We start from the raw sequence: 25,997 nt of genomic DNA, 5'->3' as shown, positions 1-25,997 counted from the left end.
CCAGTGGGGCTTTACCCCTCCACCCTTATACAAGGCTGAGCTGACCTCACCTGGCAGAGTATCAGAGAGGAAAATCTCCCTGTGAACTATCCCAGGCTCAGTCAGAGAGGTTAAAACCTGCACTTTAAATCACACTTTTGTGTGATTTTGTTCCCTGTGTAAAGAAAATGTGCACCCCCAATTATGGCTTTAACTAGCTGCAATGCCTAATCACAGGTTTCTCACCTTCACCATATTCTTCACCATGCAGGTCAGGCAGCTTCTTTGAAAAACATCAATGCTCCTTTGAAAGTTTCTGTTAATTTCAGAGACTGATTCTCCCTTTTATTTCTCACATCACCATGCTATCTGCCCCCCTCCAGACCTCAATATGAGGATGCAGCTTTAATTAGAGCATTCTTTTGTCTGATAGGAAAAAATCACAGTGAGAAAGGATGGTATTTGTTGTTCTAGGTTTCTCTGCAGCAGTGTTTTCAGCTACCCTCCTACAATCTGGATATAATAAAAAAACATTATCATGCTCTTTGCTTGCTCACGTCCTCATTAATACCTCAACTAGCAAGGTAATTTCTCAGCCAAACGTGACTTAGTAGGGGGTAAAGCTGGCGTAAGGCAGTGTGATACTAGTGCAAGCCATCAGAAATGGCAGCAGCTCAGCTCAGTCAGTTTGTCTCAGGAAAGTATTGAGTCAACTCCTGTAGTCAGGGATGAACGGCATGTCATTCCTGGCTGATAACAGGACAAGCTGGTGGACTATTTAACCTTTGGCTATGCCCATGTGGTTGTGGCCAATGTTAACTTCTTTGCATGTTAGTCTCTCCACGCTGCAGGACAGCTAACTTTTTCAGCCATGCTGAAGCCCCACCGTTTCAGTGTATGGGACTCACAGACTTTCCAAGAATTTTTAAGACTTACATCTTCTTTGGAGATGCAAGGCTGAGAGCACTTGTTGTTCCCACTACAAGTGGAAATACAACAGTAAAGGGTCCAAATCTCACCTCTGACACAGGTTTTCTGTGAGTCCATAGAAGAGCTTTGGCTATGTCCACCTTAGTCAAGTGCAGAGACATCTGAGGATGTGCAGACTTTTGACTGGTACCTTCAGAAAGTGCAGTCTTGCTGCAGGAATAGCTGAGTTAGGTGCAACACTGCACTGCGCTACCTTTCCAATCTACCATAAACTCACACGTCTCAGCATCACAGCCTTTTCACAGGGCAGCCTTGTTCTTAATCCCTCTGGGCCTTGGATTCCCATCTTTAGCGTGCAATTGTTAGCACTTTCCTGCATCACAGAAGCCCTGTGAGGGTAAATGTTGGTGAGGGACCCTGATCATTTGGCAACAAAAAGTTCTCTTGACAGAGTTTAGACCGAATGCCGATACTCTAAATTGTGGATTGACTCTGACCCAACTTGTGCCACTGAATTTCCTGATTTTCAAAATGTTTTTTTTTTGCCCAAGCAACATGATCTGCAGAGACTTATTCTCTTCAGGGTTCAGTGGCAGTCCAGATCTGGACAGGATTGAAGGTGCCCAAGGGTAAGAATGATATTTTCCAAGCAACACAGGTTTTGAGAGTTTTACTGCACTGCTCTGGAGCTTTCTGCCAACCAGGCAGGAAAGAGCCCATGTTCAGCCAGAAATCTGCTTGAAACCTGGTCTCTGACAGACTAATCTATCACACACCAGAGACTTTCAATGAACTCAGGGTGCCAAACATGCTGGTTCAGGGTCCTAGTGTATATTTACAATTGGCCATATTTCTGCAAGCTGCAACTTGAAACAATTCTTTCAGGACATCAGTCACTCCATTCAGTCTTCATCTTCTAAGCTGGCATGATCCAGAGTTGGTTTAAATCTTATACAGCCAGGAGCAGTAACAGCCAGGAAGGGCTGTACCCACACTTCTGTGCTCACCCTCAAACAACCCCTGAAAGTTCATATATCACCTTCCCTACTCCCCAAACTAATATCTCCTTTTTCACACATATCTACTCAGCATTAGTAGGCATGTTCAGTTCTAAATCAAGTATGAAAATCACCCACATCAAAGCATCCTGACTTGAATCATCAGAATGACGTGCATTTTACTTGCCAGTTGAGACCCTTGATGCAGCCTTTGCTCACTACTCTCTACCTCCAGGCTCTTCTTTGGAACGACTTCTTGTGACAAGGGCTCCTTAGCTGCGGTTCCCCATGTGGCAGCCACGAGAGATTGTCCTTTCCCACCTCCTGATGGAGCTGACATCCCTCTTGGCAGGCAGAACTATGAGGACTTCTGGTCATGATGCTTTCTGGCTAGTATTCTGCAGTACCACCTCCACTTGCTGCGAATGGCCAACCCTCATAGCCATGCCTCTCACATCCACAGCCCCAGCAGGCTACTGCCCTGAGCTGACACCCCTGCAGCTTCCTTCTGGGAAAAGTCAAATGTTTCCTTTAAGGCTTCCCAGCCACTCTCCTTGCAGCCATTTGTTTGGGTATCATCCTCCTGTTGTCCAAGCTGTTTCCCTTCAGCTTGCTGTCGTGCCAGATTGTCACATGGTGTCTCAGCCATTCTCCTTTTAAACTTTTATGTTGTCCTTGCCAGCGAGTTCTTGTGAAGCATGCTTTTTGGCTTGACTCCAAGCAGGGTCTTTCATATCATCACTTCTTTACTGGCTCTTGTCTCTGCCCAGTCAGTAACGAGATGGTCCTGAGGAGAAAGGCTCCTTGAGGAGGTGGGATGTCACAGCTACACTATGTAGTTCCTCCACAAAACTCACCCTCCCTGGGGACTAGGGAGGTGAAATCACTGCTGTGATCATATTTTCAAGTTTTTTCTCAGTAATAATGAGGTCTAGAAAATTGTTTTTCCTCCCATTAAAATAAGCTCAAATAGTAATCACATGAGTTCAAAAGCTGAGAAAAGCAGCAAATATATCAAAACAGTCATTCACAGAACAAAAACAGTACATGAAAATACTAACACTACATTTAAAACACAAACAAAACACGCAAACTATGAGTCAAAGTGAAGGTTATGAATTTTTCAAATGTGTGTTTTTATATTTAATGAAATGTGGTTCATAATACGAGTAGTGTGAGATTCAGTGTTCTAAACTATTCATATCCTTACTTGCAAGCGTTTGGATTTTACAAATGATGTGACAAGTAAATACGTTGCTTAGAAACCATGGTGGGCTTTTGAAACTAATTCTTTTGTTTCTGGGATTTTCACTTGGCAGGTGTTTGGTGCATCGGTGTTATCAAACTCCTCTGGTTTGCACTCAGACAGCACCAGCCATTAGGGGAGGGCTCTCAGATAAGGATAAAGCTTAAAAATCTGAGGCTTGTGTTATTCCAGCTCCTGTCTGCATGGCATGCCCTCAATACCTCTTACAGTTTCAGTCACGCTGTGTCCAATTCCTGAAACCAAAAACACTCATGAGCCCCAGGATCTTCTTTTCTTCTAGGAAGCATTTTTTGTGAAGCTTTGAAACACAGGATGAACTAAGCCAAAGAGATGCTGTGGTGAGGTCATACTGCTTTTAAATACAGACAGAAAGAACTGGTCTGAAATAATTTATAATGCTATCATCTGAGAGAATGACGTTAACCAGGAAATTGAGAAGTGGGAGTACTTATAAACTCCACCCCAAGTCAACCTCCTTCCATAACCCCAGAATAGCTGGTGTTACTACTAATATGATCTACAGTAGCACATTTAAACATGGTTAACATTTAAATTTAGGTTTCATAAATTACACCCTGTAGAGATGGATAGAGACAGCTCCTATCTCTTTGAGGTATTGTTTCATTTGCAAATTCAAGCAGATGGTGCATGAGCAACTAATGACTCAAAAAATCACCCCTAAAAATAGTCCAGAACAAGGTGTGGATTTATCAAGGAAGGAGGGAACAGATAAGGCTTCACTTCCCCTTCCCATTTCTCTGGCATGTCTCCAAGAGCTCAGTGCCAGAGCTGTGCAGTGCTGAGGACCCCATCCACACTGCTGTGTTCAGGCACCTCTCCCTGTCACCTCACACAGGGTGGAAATGAGACGGTAAAGAGGGAAAGGGCTCAGCACTCTCCACTTTTCCCTATACCAAGCCTGTATCCAAACCCCTCAAAAAAAAACACCCTGGGAAATTATATTGCCCATTAACTCTATCAAGAATTGCTCAGCAGAGCTGTGTAGCACCACTGAAACTTTCAGTCTCCCAGTCATGTGGGTAATGCTTCATGAAAACTAACTTTTCCAAGCAAATTCTATAAATAGTTGTTACTGCATCCTCATGAGGCAATACACTGCTATATATTGTACTTCCAGCAGGAATTCAACTTTGCTGTCATTCCCCTGTTTATAATGATATTGTAGCCTGTTGTCTAACCACACTCGTACGACTCTGGTGGAGACAGGGATGCCCTCCAGGACGTGTTGCTGGGATTTGAGCAGGAGGGGTGAACCATGTCTGTGTTAGCAAGGTCTGTGCAGGGGGAAACCTGCTGTGCAGCTGAATTATATTAACCATAAATTCCTCAGAGCATTGTGCCTGTGTTTGTGCAATGCCTGGCAGAAGGCACTGTTCACAGCCATCCCCAAAGTAATGCCATTCTGAAGTAATAAATATTAATAATTGTTGGTTAAAGATTCAAGCTCAGGTAAAGCCGTGGCTTGAAAAGCAAAATGCTTCTGTAGGAAAAGCAGGAGGGCCTCTGGCAATTTGAGCAGCTACAGGAAGGTGTTATTATTTACTGCACAAATGCACACAGAAAATATATATTCGATCACACTTCAGTTGTCTCTGTGAAGCAAAACCCTCCCTCTCTGCTACAGTCTTGCTGTTTTCTCTTGTTCATCTCCTGAGCTCTTCCAGCTCTGCTCCTCACCTCTCTGTCCTTTAATGAAGAATAACATGGGAAGAAAGCAGACTTCTCCTCCTTCATTTTCATTAATAAGTAGAGACTGCTACCACAATGTTATCTGATTTTAAATGTTATACTTAAACTGATTTGTTAGACCATGCTTAGTATTTTCTTTTTTGGATTGTCTTACCTGTTTATTATGCAATAAAAAATAGTTGCTGTTGGGGCTTATGATTCAGCTACAACTGGCATACATTATTTCACTGAACCATAGTTCTTTTCCGTGTTAAAAACACAGCTCTAAATTTGTAAGAGCTTGCCTATGCTCATCTTGTGTGTTTCCACACTCCTCTTATGGCATCCTAAATAAAAATTATGTTTTAAAATAAAGGAAAATATATGCTAGTTATATACAATGGGCCAGAACAGAGTTACACAAAAATGTGAGGATCTAGCTATATCAGCAAGTTGAAATGAACAGATTATGGAATGAATTCTGAGAAGAAAGCAATCATCTGCATTGCAAATACAATGTATACAAAGGTGCATAGATAAACCTGCTACAGAGGGAAAGTCTGGCCATGGCAAATAAACCATAAAGTCAGATTCTGTGCTGGCAGAGGAATGGTGCAGAGTGGTTTACTATAACTCTTCTAACACTCATGATGCAAACAGAGATGCTAGCATTTGGCTTCATTAACCAGTCATTTTGCTTGCATCTTTTTTTTTTTTTCCTTAATTCTAGTAATTTTCTCTTCTTTGCAATTACAGTAGGAGTCCAAATCCCTCTACGTAAATTACAGCTTTCTTTTTGAAGAGGTAGACCAGCCACATAAGCTGGAAACACACTCTCCTCTGAAAGCCAGAACCTGAAGGGAAAGAATTTGAGAAGCAGCCCTGGGCTAATTAAGATATAATCTTTACCTTGCTCCCACAATGAGCTGGTTCCTGTTGGCATCCAGTGCAAGTTGAGAAAAGTCATGCACACCTGGATAGGTGAAATTCGACACCCAGGGCTTCAGATCTGCAAGGAAAATGAGAAAGCACAAAACAATAAAGTTGCTCTAGAAGCAGTGAGTTCACCCGGACATCCACTAATGGATTTCCTACCACGCTATCTGTCACGGAAAGGCTAATTAATAATCTATTTAAGGGGTTTCTATTTATTCCAATTCTCTGCAGAGTGTGCAAAAACCCACACATGCAGAGCTGTCTCAGCAATAATTTTCACATCCACGATGGAGTGTCAGCATTGGTTTTGGAGATAACAGCAGCTCGGTTTTACTTCTGTTAAAACTGATGAACCATCTTCAGCGCCAGAGTTGTGTGGTGTAATGGGACTAGGCTGCCTGCTGTAACACCTCCATAGTCTTGCCTTCTGTGCTAAGCAAAGGGAAATGGCTGCCCTCCAGAAAAACAAATTGGCATCAACTGATTGAAAAACCAAGTTAGAGTAGAAGCGATCTGCACCCAAGACCTGGCTGTTCCAATGACAGGTTTTACCTTCTCCTTCAGGTTTTAGGTTCCCTTCTAGGTTTCACTTTACCCGGTTAAACCCTCCTTAATTTAGACTGGGGGTGGAGGAGCAGAATGCTATCACACTATCTATATGGCTGAGGGATTGCACAAATTTAAGACTGGCTCTATCAATGAGCTTGGATTTCACAATCTAGGCAATTGTCCAAACTGCAATCACACAGGTTAAATGCAAAGCAATAGATTTAGCTATGCTACGCTCGTGAAGACAAAGCTCTTCCAGAAGCTACATCCATTAACACAATATCAATTGAGAGACCTAGGACAGACAGTCTTGATGTAATAAAAAGTACACCTGTTTAAAAATAAAAAGATGGATTACTATTTTTAAGGTACTCTCAGGCATGATGCTGGGGCATTGAAAGAATCCCAGCTTTCCATACAGTTACCAACTTTGACCTTCATATTATAGATCACAGAATTTCAGCCTCTCACCTTAATACCTTTACTGCATGAAATAACGGGATAGATTCATGCGTACTTTCAGAAAGTCACCCACTTTTACTGTGATGACTTCTCTTGAGAATTTATTCCAACTGTCAACTACTCTGTCTGTTAAATACATGAAGAATACCAAATATCTGAGGGAGCAGGGCACAAATGAGACTAAATCAGTGTATCTGTAATCCCTCTGTGGCCTGTGCCTCCTTCAAGGACTGGATGTTAAAGATCCAGGAGACTTAACATGAAAGGTAATATCTTCTGGCCTCATGCCAACAGGATACCAATACACACACCAATGACTCGATGACTCATAACAATAATGATGTAGTTCAGACCAGTTCAAAAGAGCCCTGAAAAAACATGCTCCATTGTCATTTTATATCCCCAAAGATAAATTCAGAAGTCTTACTGAAGGCAGTCAGGTTTAAATGTTTTGTTGTAGGCATTAATTCCCCTTTCCACAGGGGTAAGATGACAATGCTGATGAGGAATCTCACTAAGGCCTTTGGCGTCTTGGCATGCTTTGTAGTTGTGCAATGGTTTAAAACCTTTGACGCAGGGATATTTGCTGAGAGATTTCAAGTCCCTTCTCCCTCTAGGGATGGATGAAATGTAATGAAACCCTTCAGTTATTAAAACCTTAAGAAAACACATATAAATGTCCCTACGCTCCACTTGACCCACCTCTTTTTCCAAAGCAGAACCTTGTCCTGGAGCTTCAGCCTTTGCCCTGAACACCACTATATTTCATAACAGCTCCTAAGCCCCCTCATCATAGAGCTGGACACGGGTAGGCCTGGTCCCATGCCCTGCTTAACTGGACACTGCCACCTCTCCAACAATGAGACCCCCATTCTTACAATCTAAAACCTCTGTTGCCAGTAGCTGGAGGCTTCCAGCTCTTCTCAGCATTCCAGTCACACTGCGTAACCACACAAAACCCATGTACCTCCTCTGCTCCTCAATGAAAAGGCACAAGTTAAGGAATAACTCACATCGTCTAACCTTCAAGCATCTCCACCTCCTACACTCTTCTGAGACCCTTAATGATATACCAGCACCAGGGAGGAACTGCAGTTTCACCTCTGGCATTCTCCTAACTAATGGGACTCTGTCTTCTTTACCTGTAGCTCTTTAGCTGCAGAGACATTTCTGAGCCAAGCAGCAGAACCAGCAACAATAACACCTTTCAGGAAGGTTAGCTGGCTGACATGTGCTGCAGATCTCCTGGCATTTCTGTTGGCTGATGGGAGTGGGAATAGGGGATTGCTGTATAAGGATGATACCTTTTGAGGATCCTGCTTTTAGGCCATAATTTCTCTTGTCATTTTACTTCCTCTCCTACCAACTTTTTCCTACTAACTAACCCATTATTACAGTGCAGTGGCAGGAAGAATATTTCTTCATCTGCTGCTCCAAGCAAAAACTCGTCATTTCAGGAGTCAGTTCTTCAGGAGTCAGAACTCTTCAGTTCTTCCTTTTAATGGCAAGCTCTGACAAATTACAGCTAAAAATAATTAAAAAAAAAGGCAGTATGTAGCTTGAATCTTTCCATGTTGGCTGAAATGTCAACCTAGCCCCAGAAAGAACAGGCAGTCTTGATTTCTATTACTACTGCAGGTGGTACAACTTATAAAGAAACCCTTCCCATTTATTAAATTAAAGACTGCAAGGCATGCATCCTCATAGCAAAATTAAGGTTTTATAGGCATGTAGTTGGAGATTATTAAACCCAGCATGGTCCCAGATAAGAATGTCTAAATGTGAGTTGTCAGAATTAATGCCAAATGGCACATTTTCTTTCTCAACCTTCTTTCTTCCTATTAAGAGGGAAGGGATAAAGTGGAATGGAAATGCAACCAAGAGTCGGGACATGGGTCTTTTTTCATTTGACACATTCAAATCTACTGCTCACACCATAGGCATCCCTAAGGACAGTTCCGGATTTTCATTCTGAAACTAGCTCAGTTCTGCAAAGTAAATGTTGCCCTGGTTCTATCCCATACTAACTGAAGTTTACACATATGGACCCAATGAATACCAGGATTTGACCTTTCTCAGAAAGCTGATTTTTCCAGTGCTGACTCTTTAATTTGGCTGGAAACCTTCAATGCTGGGGCATGTTTACATTTGCAAAAGTATCTGTTTAAAAACAGTATGAAAAATTAAAAACCAAAGCCCTGGCTTTGCATGTCAGCAGCAGGAGCCGGAAAGCTAGGAAATGCATGGCTCAGGGGCAAAATGTTCATCAAGGCCTCCTTTGTGCTTCTCATCTCTAATCATTTCCAGGGGGTTAAACATCCATGCTCTCACTTCCTCCACACGAGGACCAATGAACAAAAGTTTAATAGTTTTCAGCACTGTCCATTGCCAGACATCTGATTCAGAGCCTTTAAAGTTCTGCAAGTCTCTCCATAGCTCAAGGTGGTTCAAGTATCCAGCTGCAAAGACAAAGCTTTGCAGGAAATGTAAGTCTGCAGACACAGCTGTGTTCAGGCTATTATGCATGCTTAAGACAAGGTGAAAAGAGGCCCTCTGCCACTTCAGAGGGTGGTCCCTGCAGCCTGCTAGCACACTGCTCTGCACCAGCTTCCTGAGAGTACAGAACTGGGATGAGGATTAGTCAACTGCGGAAAAGATGGTGTGCCAAACTGAAGGAGCTGGGTTTAAGGGCCTGATCCAGAGGCTCTCAAAATCATTGGCTGTTTTCCACTGAGCTTGATGGATTTGGATCAGCTTCTAAAGATGTGGTAAACCTGGTAATACTTGAGCCTTCATCTCCTCAAAACCAGCTGCTCCCCACCTCACACTGTGTACTTTGGAGGAAAGAAGTATGTAAACGCTGAGTTGAGACTTCTGTGTCTGAAGGACAGCATTTACCGCTTCATCTCATTTGAGCCCACTTGTAGCTCCCATCTCCGTCAGGCTGTAACAGCTTTGTGCATCCAGCACACATCACACAAGAGCAGAGAGGTTAAATGCCCATGTCTTGACTATTGCAAAGCCATAGCTAGGAGCATGGCCAACCACTGTGTTATTCAATATCTCTTCTGGAATAATTCTCAGCATGGATTTCCTAGTTGGAGCCAAAGAAGCTAAGCTAAACAGGACCAAGGTTTCTTTGTGCAAAATGAGGGTATACTGGCATATACAAACCATGCTCCTGTCTGACCATGCTCCTATCCTAGAATTGCACATAAAAGCTTCAAAGATATCATTAAAAGAACTTAAGAAAGGAAGACAGAGAAGCTGAACAAGAAGGAAGATTCAGTGACCTCATTCCAGAAAAGACAACCGGAACCACATACATTATAAAAAACCCCCGTAAAATAAGCTTATTCAGCTGTAAAAGTTTGTGCAATGTATTGGAACACACATATAGCACTTGGGGCCTGCCAAACTCAATGAGAATTAAAAAAAATACCTGTTCTGCAGACATTCAGACACTTTTGTACAGCGTTAACTTGACCACACTTTGAGTGCTTCCCTTACTGCCTCATCATGGTCTCTTGTAAATTCTCTTAACTTAGCTTACTAGCTCATGGCATGTTTAATTACTGTGCTAAATATTTCAGCATTCCTGAGGAGGCCCAGATGACAGGCATAACATCTGTAACTGTACAATCTCCTCCTCTTTTGGTTTGCTTCAGCCCTGGCACAAGGCACAACATGGATAGTGACTGGCAGATACCCCAGTTTGCAAGCACTCAACCACTAAGCTCTTTTTCAGACCAACAGTAACCTGGAGGACTCTCAGTGTTGGATTCCAACCATGACCAACAAATGCAAAACACTTTGTAACATAAGGTAATGTCTTCTTATCATAGACTGATGAAATGTCCCAATTTCAGAATCAGACCTGCCATCTCAGACCACCCTTTGCTTCAGTTATCCTCAGTGTTCAGAATATTTTTCACAAAGTAGGCAGTTGTCTGCTAAGACTGAGGCCAGAGTTTCCCTTCTGTGTGTGCCACTGATCAGAACCCATCAGAGACAAAACGAACAAGGCTGTAACCAAAGATCAGAAGGCTAATGACTACCCATGCTACTACCTGTCTTCTCAAACACAGCAAATGTGGATACTTCCAAGAATGCATAGAAGTTAAAGTCAAATTACAGCATTGTCTTTATTAGACTGACAATAAATCCTATTCTAGTATCAGCTTCATTTTAAATTTCAGCTTTACGTTGTGGGTCACACCACAGGTTAATGCAATAGTCTTTGGAAAATAACGGTCACTCCTACCCAATGCTGAGATGACAAAAGTAGCCCCCACAACACAAAACCACTCCACAATTCAGCAAATTTATCAGGGGAAGGAGAAATGTTTTGTTGTGCGGGCAGAGCTGAGCAAAAAATGTGTCAGCACTCAGAGCTCAACTTTACTCATGAGGCCAAAAAACTCAAGCTGGCTTTTTCCCAGAAGTCCTCCTACACATACATATCACCCTGCTGTCTTGTCTTCCCATCACCACCTCCACCTCCTTACTGGTATTCTCTCTTTCTTTAACCTGATCCATTGAAATCGTAATTGTACATTAAATATGTCCTTATCCCAACTGCTGCAATTTCTAGCTTCATTGTCTTCTTAAATCTCTGATCTCCACTCAGTTATGAGGACACAAAAGGCTGCTGACAGAATACATGGCCCTCTACAAAATGGGCTAAACCATCAGTTTTGTTCTCTGTCCCCTCAATACCCAAATCCAACTCGGATGTTCTTTCAGCTGTCTCATTATCATGGTTTCATTCAGTTTACCCCTCTGGCCCCGTATTCACCTCCCCTCCCACTCCTGCTTTCTTTTCTAGCAGTCTTCACCTTCCAGACACATATCTACCTCATTTCCTGCCAACTCAATCAGTATTTCCTGTCTTGACGAACTACAAAACTCCTCCTCAGATGAGAACAGCAATGATCTAACCCATGAGTGGCCTGAGAGTCACTATGAGAGCTGCTTGCAGTGATCTATTCCTTTTCAATGAGATCCAAGGGTTGCTAATGTCCCTCCACAACCTGTCCAAGAGTATGTGCAAAGGACATGACTGGAAGAAGAAAGAATAAGACTTTTTGTCTCTTGGCATGCCATCTCTCAGTTCCCAAAGAATAGAAGTAGACAGAAGAAAAGGCTCTGCTTTTTACCACCCTGAAGGGAAAAAGCCCTTCGCTGAGTCATAGGAATCACAATAATCATAATAACCTAGACATGTTATCATTTAAAGTTATGTCAAATCTAGATGATTTTGCATCTCTCTCCTCACTGCCTACACCTTCTCTTTAAAATGACATTGTTAAGATTCTTCCATCACAAGAGAGAAATGACATCTGGAGATGTAGGCATGGTCCCCAATGCCCAATTCACTGATATTGGAGTCCTCTGTCTTGGGCAAATCGTGAAACTATTTAGTGTCCCAGTGCTTCCAATTGTTAAATGGGTTTAGGGATACTGGCTGGTGCACCAGGGCCAAATTATCTGTAAAGGATGGAATGTACAGAAGGCACTAACTGTTCCTAATATACACTGAGCATCTTGACTCTTTGTTTCCTACATTTTAATAATTTCTTCAAAACAAATGTTGCTAAAGTGTTTCAATATGGATAAAAAAGAAATTAGTTCAAACCTAATTTTTGCAAAAGTACAATTATGACTGCTTATTTATTTACTTTTTTGTTTTTAACATGGAGCAGCTGGCAAAACAAACCAATCTATCGGGAAGAACCAAGGGATTCAATCCCAGATAAAGAAAACACCAGATAATAAGCATGAACCAGTGCTCACTTCCACCATAGGACAGTGTGCTGCTAAATTGTCCTATTCCCCTGCCCCAAACCCCCCAAGGAAGGAGATCAGAGGACTACAATTCACACTCCCAATTCATCAGATTTCTACAGGACTTCAGCATTTCTGCTCCATCAGAGAGGTCAGTTTTGGCCCATTCTGTGTTTTACTTGGGTTCCTATTTGCACATAGTGAAGGGCAGACAGAAGATCCATCAAGACCTGCCCCAGGGAGAGCCAGGAGACTTCCACTGATGTAAGTCCCCAGGTCTCCGGCTTGGGTATTGGGAAAAAGTCATGCAACATGAGAGAGGCTCCTTGCTCATACCTCCACAAAACCTCAAACCCTAGCTAACATAGAATCATTTAGATTGTAAAAGCTTTAAAATCATTGAATCCAACCATAAACCTAACACTGCCAAGTCCACCACTGAACCATATCTCTAAGCGCCACATCTACACATCTTTTAAATACCTCCAGGGATGGTGATTCAACGTACAACATTGCAGATCCTCACTAGTAATGGATGATAAAGAGCAAGAGGATGTGTCACAGTGCTGTAAGAGTGTGGGGTACAGGTGCATGCCCGTGAGTCATAAGCATGTCTGCTTGCCATGCCTGAGATTGACAGGATCAAAGGGGTGTGTCTCCACAGCACAGAACTTTATGGAAAGAATGGATTTGACTTCTTTCAACTTGCTTTCAACCAGGGCAAACACCATCCTAACACTGCCTCCTCTCCTCAACAGCCCTCCTGGAAAACCTTGCCTTCTAGCCCACACAGTGCTGTACGGTGTCATATAGTCACAGCACTGTGTCCCACCACCATCTTGTGAAATTCAGCTAACCAGTGCCACACACAGCCCCACTGTTAGCAAACCCAGAGAGTTCTGGTTTTCTTAAGAGTGTTGCAGAGTGTTTAAGTATTGTGATCTATTGTCCACTGAAACAAGCCCTGAAGCTGTCACACAATCCCCCTCACTGAGAAAGATAAAATGAGTGCTCATGCATCACTTGCAGCTTTCTATGACATTCTGATAAGTATAATTCCTCTTTTCAGATAGGAAAGCAAGTTGCATCTTGGTCCTGCAGCCACTGCAGTCTGATGGAAAAAACACTCCTTTGTCATCATTCAACCACCATTCAATCTGCCTCCTCCACATCTGAAGGCAAATTTTTTTCACTATGCTTACAGTTACATGTCTACATCAGCCACTTCTGCCAGCAGAAACGGTGCAAGATTCAGGACAAGTGTTTTCATGAGTGAGAACGTAGGAGAAGGCAGAGAAAGTATTGCTAAACTCTCCTTGAATTTTACCTGCAGGTATCACAGAAGCAGATTTGTCTGATTTTGGTGAACATCTGAAACAGAAGTTGACTTCTTTGGTGGCTTGCCAGAAACTGAACTGGAGTTTCCAATTCAAACATAGTTTGTACTTTTTAGCTCGCCAGGCTTATGAGAACTCCTGTCTTCAGTTGACAAAGGTCCCACTATGAGCCAGTTACATCAGTGAATTGGAGCAGAGGCTATAAAATCCTAAAAGACTTTTGAAATTAACCTGTTCTCATAAAGATCAGTGGTTTTAAATTGGAAGCTGGCTAATAATAGTAAAGGATTATCAGAGACCACATTTCACCAATGACCTCCACCTCTTTCATTAATGTGCTGTAAAACAGAGCAATCCCCATGTATAAAAATACAAATCTGAATTTTGCAGCTCAAGCAATTCCATTAAAATACATCCTAAGGATCACCCAATGTTATAAAAAGGAAAGGATTGATGATCTATGAAGTCAGAGCTTTATAAGCCAAAGGACAAAGTCTTCAGGATTTTACCTGTATTTCCCAAAGCCAGAAATGACCATTAGAACGTCTAACCCAGTCTTACTATGTAGTGCAGATCACAGACTTTAATCCAGACGATACTATTTTAATCTAAGGAACATGTTGTATTTCTTAACCACTTGATTCTGCCATGTTAGAGGAACAACTATGATACCTATGGTAGCAGAACACTCCAGAAACAAAACTACATGCTAGGTTTTCCATTTATAGATGATATCTTCCATTTATAGATGATGTTTCAGTGCTATACACTTTGACTGTGGTCTAGCTCAGGACGTATGCATACTCTTGGTTTCAAGCACACAATCCCATTGACTTCAAGGTAAGTACACATTAAGTGCTTGACTGAGCTGAGACTGTTCATGGCTTTTCAGGGTGAACCCTGCATGATTAAACAAGAATATTTCTTATGAGATTGCTAGTACTAAAGTGAACTTTATTAAAGCATAATGACATCCTTGAATGGACGGCTTTAGGAGAATGTGATATATTAACAGTCATCAGAAGCAGATATGCTAAGTCAATGAGGTCTGCCATACCACTGGCTCACAAACTTAACTCAGTTGGGAACTATGCTAAGTAAACTTTAAAACCGAGAATGAGGTGTCTGTAAGGCATGTCTTGTTTGCACTGAACCACAGAAAAAAGAAAAAAATAAAAGCACTTTGCTTTGCTTTCCACCCTGTTTCCTTTCTCTGAGGTGTGCCTGGGATCTGAGAAGAGGCAACCCACTTCTATGTCCTAGATCCAGCCACTGTTCCAAAGAAAGGACATGCACATGATGCTGTTAGCTGCTGCTGTTAGCCCCAGCTACACCAGTGGTACCCCTGGAAAATATAAACAAGCTACTCTGCTACTGACAAGAGTTTTCCATGGCCTTGATCCAGGCATACTATGCTGGTGATCCAGTACCTGTTTCTCCACACTGGAGTCCACCTAACTCAGTCCTGCTGCTGAGGATGCCCTTCCTCTCATCATCACCACCACTCATGGTCAGAGGCTGTTCCTTCCCCTGACCTATCATACCTCTTCAAAGTTTTACCTTCCTTCACTCCAATATGTAAGAGTTACTCAACCACTTTGCTTCCTGAAGCTTCACTGTGAAGTCTTCCTTTTCTCTCTCCTGCTTGTCATGATTCACTCTCTCTAAAGCATTTTGTGAAGGAAGGGCAGTCTTCCAAAACCTGTTTTCTTCTTAAGGCCCCAAGGAACAGCATACTGAGTAATTTTTTTTCAATCAAATCTCGTTGCAATTATTTGTGAAGTGCCTTGGACACCATTAATGGGGAAGTGTCAAAGAACTAGCATCATTATTGTTATTACTATAGAATGAAAAATATATTGAGAACTGTTGGGTGTAATTTTCAGAAGTTTTGCCTGAGAGCAAATTACTTCCATAACCACTATATATTTATGGTTTTACCAGCCATAATTTTCAAACAAATTCTAAGTCAACTCTAAAGAAGGAAATAACAGTTTCATTTGCCACAGTTCCCATTTTTAAAGATTAGAAAGAAAATTGCAACAAGGCTTTCTTAATGGAAACAAAGTCTATACTGAAATGTACCGAAGGGCAAACATTCTGTAGCACCTACAGGATGCCACCAGTTTCCAGTCAACAATCCAGCATTAGTTAACATTTGGAATCCCTGTTTGGAGAATCAAGGGCAAAAAGGCTACAAGCTAGAAGACAATTCTCCCATAATATATTTTGCCTTCCCTCTGACATATAGCCAGATAGGCCTCTCATACTTCACCCCACAGTCTTCATCTTTGTTTACTTCAATTTTGGTTTGGATTGTCAAAATCTCACTTGCTCAAGAAAAGTGTAAATCTTTATCAGAAGTTCCTAAGAGGATTTCCTAGCTGGCTTTTTGGAGTTGATGGATGTTAACATGCCTTTTTTCTGTCAATATACAGTGAAGCGTATAATGTATTAGTGACCGATTCAACAATAGTGGGGGTGCTTGATAAAATACTAAGAACCTTCAAAAGAAATAAATCATGCCCTATTATCCTTCAGCCCACAAATTTAAACCAGATTTTTCTTTCAATACAATAAGCAAACACTTAACTGCTCCCCACAGATTTCAGTGTTTGAAGGTGGCCACGTTTCAATAAAACATTATATAAAGAAAGAAAATATTGAGAAAATATATAGCAAGCTACATTCAAGCAATCTGAATCACATTGATCTGGTAGGAGGTAATAATTACAGACAGTTTGAATAAAAATTCCAGATTTAAACACTCCCAAACTAATTCACTTTGAAAACCTGAAGCAACAGACAGAGCAGCTTGTCTGCATCCAGTAGAGATCGAGAATTAGACAATGGTTCAAATGCTACGCACTGAGAACTCACACCAGCCGTGATGATGCAGCTTGCAAAACTGAGACTTGCTGTCCTGAGAAGATGTGGGATACAAGCTATTTAAACAAGTCCACCTCTCCCCAGTGCTTCGGTTTGGGATCAGCTGAGGTGGTTTTATGAATTAAGACATCCAAATGACATAACACAGATGAGTTTGCAAACTTTCAAAGACTTCCTTGGTAAACAAGCTGATACCAAGCACTCTGCACCCACTACAAACATATACGCATGTCAGTGATGGCTCTGGCTCTCAAAAGAACAAATCTTATATAGCACTGCTGTGGCAGAAGATGGTTCTGGCTTTCCCAGGAGGCATGTTACAAAGGAGCTCCAAATATCTTTAATGAATAGCAAAGATCCTTTATGTCCAAGAAACATCTGTATGACAATGAAGCGTACTGCTAAGAACAGACAGTATGGCAAGGGCATAGCCCAGTTGCAAATGCAGAAATGCAGGGACTGATCTATTGGTTAACAGATACATATGGAAAAGATGAGAAAGAAGAGCATGACTGGCAGGAATTAGAAACATTTTATCTGGTGTTTGGCTTACCAGAATGGTCCCCAGTGTAGCTGTGTCAGGATGACATACTGTTTAGTGAAATGGGACTTGGATACATGTGTACATGCATGTAGGAATAAAAAAGGTTATCCTTTTCTTGTTCCACAAATTTTTTGTTTCACAAATTTTTTGTTTCACAAATATTTTGTTTCACAAATTTCTTGTTTCACTTTTTTTTTTCACAAATTTCACTGAAAAACAGACAAGCATGCAAGATCCTTAATGCAACCACCCACTCACAGCCAAATAGGTAATAAGACAACAGAAACAGCCTCCCTGGAAGTGAAAGATCATTTTCTTATTGATCTAACAAGGGAAATCAAACTTTAACTGGATTTCCTATAAGCACAGAATAGAACAATTAATTATGAAAAGCCCAAACTGGGTACATTATTATTGTTGGTGAAGTATAAAATGAGCATCATTTATAAGCCCCAGGGAAACTGGGGCACCACTGTGTGTGTTTGGTACTGTGCAAACACACACGACAGTGTTCACAGCACAGATTCCTAACCTGTCCCTCACAATCTCTCTGAAGTCTGTTGGGATAAATCATTCCACTTACAATCCATTCCCAGCCCACATCTCTCCTGGCAGTGCAAACTTCATCTTAAGCATGTAAAAGAAGCATATTAAGGACCAGAATTTATGTCCCTCAATTTGTCTAGATCATTTTCCCTAGGTCACAAGTAATGGCAGGTGGTTTGGGGAAAGAGCTCTATAAAGAAACAGGCATTTCTTCAGGTCCAAACACAGCTAAAGTAAAAGCATTTTGCATACATAGACTACTGTCTGCTTAAATAAATAGGTTATGTACTGTAGCCTCTCTTTTTAACCCCTCCTATGCAATAAAAAGGGATATCAGTTCAAACAGATGGTTGGCGAGTGTGGATGAGACACAATAAGCAAGAGATTAGACATAAAAAATACATAATTTCTCTGGAAATAAGTTAAAGGGTAGAGAGAAAGTAGTTTTACTTGGATTCTTCCATGACAAGGATATTATCCAGACAACTGGATGCTAAGAATATTGTAATCTGGAGGAAAAGTACGATGAAAAGAAAGGCTGAGCATAACCAAAGTGGGAACTGAAGACCGGAGAACACAAAACACAGCATCCCATTTGTCTTGCAATGGGAAGCCAGGCTAGCAAGACTGTAAAATAGAAGCTATTCAACTCCTTTGTAATATAAACTGCTTTGTTAACCTGTTCCTTCTGGCAGTAAATTAATGCATCCTGTACGACTGCATGGCCTGGGACCTTACTTAATATTACCGCCCATCCACTGAAAATTGGAAGTGTAATATAATCCCCTCCCCTAGCAGCGGGAGCATCAGCAGAGCTACTGTTAGGGTCACTCTTTCAATTGTTGTCTCAGCATTCCCGTTGTATATCAGGTTGTGATCCATGGGACAATGCATTTTGAGACCCACTGAAAGCCCATGAGCCACACTTTTAAGTGGAGACAACCTCAGAGGAATTTGGAACAGCACATAAGAAATAGATTTCCCTGCTTGTCTTCCCTTGCAGCTGAAAACTGCTTGTGCTGGCGTGAGAACAAGGTATAGCTTTAAGGTAAATTATATTATGAACTGAATGTGGTTTTGAAGGTGTAAGACCTCTTCCATAGAATTTACATACCATATGCAGTGGAAAGAAGATGCCTTTAATTTTATTCCTGTGTATTTTCCAGCCAAGCGTTGCAGCAGGAAATACAAGATTAAACTGTGTCATGAACGTTCATGAAAAAACAGGTGCTGAGAAAAAAACAACTCTGAATCTAGCTTGGGTTTAAGAGACCCGAATGAAAATCTGGGTAATTTTCTTGGTGTGCCTGCAATTTCAATCTCTATTTCTTTTCTATAATTGTCAAGTTCTAATTAACTCCCCAGGTTTTGCCCTCTACCATTAAAGAGAGGAAGGGGATAAGAACAGTGAAAGGGGAGGAGAGATTTTTTTTTTTTTTCTGGGAAAAATTCATGCCTGATTAAAGCAGAGCAAACTGGCAAATTATGAGTGGTTTTATGTAGTCATTACTTCTGTAGAAAAGCACTCATATTGAGTGCCAAAAAATGCCCACCAATTCCTCAACATCAGGAATCAGAGCTCTAATATTCCCTGCAGAATGATTTATCTCAGTGCTGGATCTTGCCAACACATCCTCTGTACACTCCACATTTGGTGCTCCTGGTTAAAGGAGAGAGCTCAGACTTTTTCTCTTTTCTGTACCTATAACATCATTATTATTGTGCAATCTATTTAAATATCCAAATGAGTTCCACCACATTTTTAACTGCATGGATTTCTCCTTTCATCCCTCCCCAGTTAAACAGATGGTTAGACTTATTTAGCAATTAAAATCAAGTTTTATTTACCCATTTCACTGGAGCAAGGTTAGAGCCGGTGCCATATTATGTAGGCTTAAAGATTTTGCTAATTTACTTTAATCCACTTAAACCTTTAAAGCACAGATAATGGAAAACAGACAAGTAAACTCTTACACTTTCCAAATTAAGAGACAAGAGTTTCCTCCTCTGCAAAGAGTAAAGCTCTCTAGAAGAACACTGAAAGGTCAGCAAGGAAGCCTTTGACTACTTTCTTCCTGGAAACCCTACCTCAAAGGTCACAAACCCACAACTAAATTGCCTTTAGCAAAGAACCTAACTAAAGACACATTGCAAGGTACTTAATTGCCCTTAGCAAAGAATGTAACTGGAGATGCATTGCACAGCCTTAAATGGGAACCAAAATCGATATTTCAACATTTAGGAGGAAATGATTCTTAGCAAGGACATTCAGCAGCTGATGATGCTGAGCTTAACAAACTAGTCTGGAGTGAATTCAGAAATAATGGTGATACCAACATAATGATCTGTTTAGTGGGCAACTGGACAGACAGCAGCTTAGGAGTACTGCCACACTCATGGAAAATCCAACTAGGATAAGGACAAGAGAATGCCATTCCCTGCCATTTTAAAACAATTTACTTTTCTTGCATTCAGGTATGTCCAAATTCTCTATCACTTTTCACTTGCTGAGTGTCTGGATCCAGCTAGACAGGTAAGGTACATAAGAATCACTGAATACAGTTAGAGAAAAGGAAACTGGAACACGGTTTCAGTTTGGCACAAGATTACAAGGAGTTTGTAGCAGAATTGAAAATTGAGATTCCTAGACCAGTAGTTGCAAAGCCGTCTGAATTAAATGACTGCTGTAAAGCCTCAAAGTTAAAACACTGTAAAGCATCAAACTGAATAAAATTCATTAGGCTACTTGCACTGGCCTGTGGATCACAGGTATAAGGAAAACAGCACAGACTGAGCCATCATCCATAGCACCAGGAAGGACTTCAAAATGGATCATCCTAGTGGAACTTAAAACAGGAATAGAAGCTCTTACCTTCAAAAGCAATTGTGGGGTGTTCTTTCCTGACACACTGCTGATGTTCAGCTTCAGAGTACTCAGGTACATTCTGTGATGCTGAGAGATGAAAAGCAAGAAGAAAAAGGCTTGGCAATGACAGGGAAATGGCCTTTAATCTTGAAACAACCATGACTGAAGGGCAACTGCAGATCTAGCTTCCAAGGTAGGCCCAGGGAGGACACCTGAAATACAAATAATTCCACTTTCAGAAAGATGAATGCTTATTCAGAGTGTGTAACATGGGCAGAGAAGGGTGGAAGTTCCCCTTTCATCCCAATCCCACTTGTACTGAGTACACAAGATAATAATCCACAAACAGCATCTAAAAATAATGACCCAATTTACAACTGTATTTGGGCTTCTAACTTCAAAGAGAAGGTAAGTGTACAGCTCCCTAAACATATATCTCTGTGCACCTTTGGGGCACATGCCCTTACACAGCAGCTGGTGTGCAATGGCCATTGCTGACAATTTCAATTCTCAAATATTCCAGATGTAAAAGTGTCCCCCAGTGTGGACACCTCACTCCTCAGTTTCATGACATGTCCATGTTTAAATGTCATGCTGTGTTCAAGAAATCACTAAGGAATGGCCAACATCAGTCATCATGAAAACACATGTGCAATTAATACTGTTCTAATAGGAAATTTGTCCATTTTACCACTGCTGGTTTAAATGTTTTAAAACAAGAGAAGCCAATTTAAAGGTGTTGCCAGAAAAGTGCTAATTAAGGTAACATAAAAATTAAAAGAGCTTAATGGGGAGAATGGTGAGAAGTGAGTCAATTGCCTGCCTTATCATGGAATGCTATAGCTCCCAGTCACAAGAGCTGAGGCACAGCTAAACAAGAGGAGCACTCACTCTCAGGCTAGGAGACGGGAAATGCCTTTTCTATATGAGCATTTTTAACAGCAACAGCACGAAAGATATAGCTCTAAAAAACTTCCCTGGGCCTATGAGGCCTGGGGCAGGGGATGGAGGATTAATTAGCTCATGCCATAGGCTCCCCGAGGTGCTGCTGCAGCTTAGGAAAATCTGCATTGGCAAATTTAATCTTTCTAATGTGCACATTGTATTTTCCTGTGTAACTTTGTTCCATTATTACAAACATATGTTTTCAAACAGACGGAGTCTCCTACCTTTAAATCTTACTTAGTGATAAAGCTGATTCTGGTTGAAATCTCACAGAACGAGATTTTCAATTCCTGCACATGTAGTGACTCATGAAGGTAGTGTAACAGTCAACACCTGCTGTGACTGGTATCTCTGTATTTTTGTTTGGAGTTTCCAAAACACTTTCAGTCAGCTGAAGCAATCAGACTAGTGGCTGGTACCATGGGGTACTGATACACAATAACAGGCGTATGGCACAGACCAAAATATGGGACAATAATGTGACATCAATAAGTTGGAAGAAGTTTGTAAAGGTCTTTGGGTGTCACGGAGGCAATAAGGGAATGCTTACAGCAGCAATGGGAGATGGTTTGAAAGATGGATCCTATGTTTTATTTTTATCTGTATTTCTCTGTGATTTTAAAACACTGGCATAAAGATGAGTTGCCAGTGCATCCATTATGTGTGTCTTCAGCAGCAGCTACATATCACTGACTGAAAATATCATTGGCATTCAGTATTTGGGGTAGTTCTAGGGACCTGGTTTCCCAGCCAGTGTGAGTGAGAGATTACAACGTTTCACATTTTTTCCAGCCCCATAACGTGCAGATTTTATGCAGGGATATATAAAATCCCCTTCCAGATCTCCAAAGGAGGCTCTACACCATGAAGGGTGTTTTTTTTAAACACAGCAAATATCATGTTAAATTAAAAAATAGGACTGGCAGAAGTAAGAGATGTGAAATCATTCAAAGCTAAGGCCAGCACACCGTTTAGTCATTAAGCCCAAGCATACTGCAGGGCGTAACTGAGCACTGTGGCATCTCACATGATGGAGATGTTGTGCAAGTCACGGTCTAATGAAAATTATTGATGATAAAGCATTGGAGTATATTTTCAGCCACTGGCTTAAATGATCATTTTTTTTCAGTACAGATGTAGACGTGAAACACAAGCAGAGAAGTGAATGCCAGGGAGATGCATTTTGTATAGCTCTCGCATCCACTCAGATTTCCAGAAGAGATATAGCCACACTTTCCTTTGAGAGGAGATGGCTGTTGTGGGAAATGCACAGAGGCAAAAGGACTTGTTTGGTGTCAGATATCTTTGCTGGAAAGTGGAAGAGACAGTCATGGAAATCCTGCCCCATGCATGCTCTGCTCCTCCCAGTGCAGCCATTACTTTTTAATCCAGACTTTTAGTCTGAACCAGTATGGTCATTTTCACCCAAACAGTGCTCTTCAGCTAGGTGAAAAAGACACATGGTAGAGTCCCATGCTCCTCTAAGGCCCTATGTGGTCTGCAATCAGCACATGAGTAAATTCAAGTTTCACACTCATCAGAGTCATGAAATGATAAAAAGTTGCATGCAGGAAAGCTTCATAACATCCCATAGTGTATTCTGTGCCAAAAGCAGAGTACATTTACTAGTGTTTTGTCTGGACTAGTTGTTAAATGTGCCAAGTAGCTGGATTTCTGCCACTTTCCCTGGGAGATTTTACCACAGTCCAAGAGGCTTCAGTGTTCCTTAGAAAGCTGTAACCAGTATTTGGAGTAAAGTTCCAACTTATTTTTCCTTGTCATAAGGGAACCCAAATTGTGCACGAAAATAAGGGTTTCAAACTTAATGTGTAAAGTAATATACAACCAACAAAAGATGAAAAAGAAACATTATGAAACACTTGTATCCTTTCTTGTGTCCCCTATCTTCTACATCTAATTGCACCCATCAAATGTGTGGAGCTCTCATGTGCTGGGAAGCTCAATAAAATCCGTGTCATGCAGCCCTGAATTGGAGCCTGCTGGACTCAGAATCAATGAGTAAATGCCAACTTGACCAAGAGCAACAGAATCCAGAGCCATAGAGCACCAGCTGAATGACATTGCAAAAGGTTATGCCTTGATTCTGCCCCTTCCCTGAATGCCTTGCTCATTTTTTTCTCAATATTTTAAGAAAGACTCCAACTCAGTAATTGCTATTCTCAGCTGCTACAACTTTATGTCTAAAAAACCCCATACTCCAAATATGAAGCAGTGCCATGTGCAAGAGCATGGCAATTGTATGCCGAGACCAAACTAGCAACTGCCTGGGAGAGTCCAAGAGCTAGTTATAAAGTGTAAATGTTTCAATTCTGCTGGCGACAGCCAAACTCAAGCCTCCCATTTTGCCCAAGCTACAGATTTTCACTGTGAGGGCAGGAGTATGATCAGAGCTTAGGACCAGTCCTCATACCGACTGCTAAGAACATTACATATCGCAAACACATCCCAGGCTAGTGGTGGTTTGCACTGCTGGAACTTGCCCTAGCTTTAAGATGTGCAGATACAGTTAAATGTTGTAAAAAGAGCTCTTCTTATAGGACTTTCTGCTCAAAACGGCTTAGAGCTCAAGAAATCAGCTGTCAAGGTTTCAGTGCAGATGAGAGACAAGAGCTCAAATCTCTGGTTAAACTCAAATCTCAGACAGTACATACTTCAGTTCTGTGTTTGCTCATCTTGATGTATCTCTACCACCTTAGCTGGTTTGACCCCAATGCAGACATGTTATAAAAAAAAAAAAAAAAAAAAGAGGGATAAAAATGTCCAATAAGATTATCTGTCCAAGTTTATCTGTCATCTCCCTCACAAAAGCCTGTCTTCTGTGTCTCTGCATCATCCCAAGGCCCAGCAATGGGGCATCTCTCTCCCTTCTCATACTGTGCGCGGTGAACCGCTCTGGCCCTCAGCCAAAGACCAACAAATCCAGACTCCATTGGACCCCCAGAGGCAGATATTTTGTAGAGCACCACTGCTGGCACCATGCTCTTGTCTCTTAAATAGGCTCCCTCAGCTCATGGGCCTCCGTGACAGTAGTGGGGGTGGCAGGGGATGGGCAATGAACTGCTCCTTCTGGGTAAAGCATGAGGTCTGCACATACAATACATCCCCAGAGCTGAGATTTGCAACCACAGCATCCACGAGAGCACAAGCCCACTGCCTCATGCCCATTTCTCACCCAGGCCGTTTCATGGCAAATCAATAGGGCCAGCATATAATTCTGCTTGGCCTCGTGGCTTCAGCCCCCAACACAAGCACAGCATTCAGGGGATCAACCACAGTCCCTTCCTTATTCATTCTCAGGGCATGAGTCTTTTCCAACTCGCCCTGTATTGTATCATTGTAACTCCATTGATTTCACAGGAACTAATCCTGATTTACAGAGGGTAACTCAGATCAGGCCCCCTTTGAGTAAAGCTCCACGTCTAAAAGAAAAATACCTTCAATCAATCTTCAGGGCTTTAAAACAAAGCACACTTCAAAAATGGCTGTACCAGGAATTCATATCCTGCATTTCTCTGACTGTAACTATCATTTTGACTTAATAAAACGTGACAGTAAAGTTTAAGGATAAAAGAAAATGCTTCATCTTTCATTTTAAAGAAAAGAGCTGCCTTTAAAAAAGATTTAAAAGGAACCTCCTGTTAAAGCATTAATTCTTCTGTTTGGGATCTTTTGTGATTTGCACAGTTATGATTTTGTTAGAATGGGATACCAGAGGGAAGAACAGCAATAGAAAGAGGTGGGCATTAAAGTATTCCAAAAAAGTACTGGAAGAATAAGGGAAATAAATATAAACATTACAAAGCAAGACAGCTCAGCAATGTGACTATGACAGGCTGGCACAGGCAGCTCTGCCCTAGAAAACAGAGAACTCCAAGGACAACAAAACCATGGTCCTTTATTCATCCACCGCTCCTTGACCTCCCCTCCCACCCTCACCAGCTGGAATTTCTCCCACCAGACTGGCTCCAAGGGCCTTTCCACACTATGGAAGAAAAGGCACAGCTTTTCTCTCTGCCCCTGGCCACATGCATACACTCAGCCCTCAGCCGGCACTGGGGAGATGGATGTGTCCTATAGCCAAAACATGGCACACTGCTCTTGCATATCCTGATGTCATATATCACGTGCACCCTTAGACTGGGGGCTTCTGCCTAGCAAGCTTTTCTCATTTATGTACTTGTGAGACAAACATATGGGAACGGTCAAACTACTGTTCAGATAAGAATCTGTGAAGAGATCTTGTTTTTCTTTA

The 25,997-nt window shown here is 41.5% G+C and overlaps 1 protein-coding gene across 7 annotated transcripts in view; it reads right to left on the bottom strand.

Moving 5' to 3' along the window:
* SEMA5B (semaphorin 5B) overlaps positions 1 to 25,997 on the bottom strand; it is a 281,602-nt gene that overhangs the window by 122,571 nt on the left and 133,034 nt on the right. For all 7 annotated transcript variants that reach the window (XR_009727959.1, XM_061370066.1, XM_061370069.1 and 4 more), the window contains 2 exons: positions 20,786 to 20,991; positions 5,773 to 5,872 (listed from right to left, as the gene is read on the bottom strand). Coding sequence is in view for 6 of the 7 variants with exons in the window: in XM_061370066.1 (XP_061226050.1) it covers positions 5,773 to 5,872; positions 20,786 to 20,939 (254 nt within the window). In the remaining variant the exon portion in view is untranslated. The remainder of the gene's footprint in view (positions 1 to 5,772; positions 5,873 to 20,785; positions 20,992 to 25,997) is intronic.

Source organism: Neopsephotus bourkii, unplaced genomic scaffold (assembly GCF_033783945.1).
Source record: "Neopsephotus bourkii isolate Nb327-2 ecotype Australia unplaced genomic scaffold, CSIRO-AGI_Nbou_v1 NB_1526, whole genome shotgun sequence".
Taxonomy (NCBI): domain Eukaryota; kingdom Metazoa; phylum Chordata; class Aves; order Psittaciformes; family Psittacidae; genus Neopsephotus; species Neopsephotus bourkii.
This window is presented reverse-complemented; position numbering and strand designations above follow the sequence as displayed.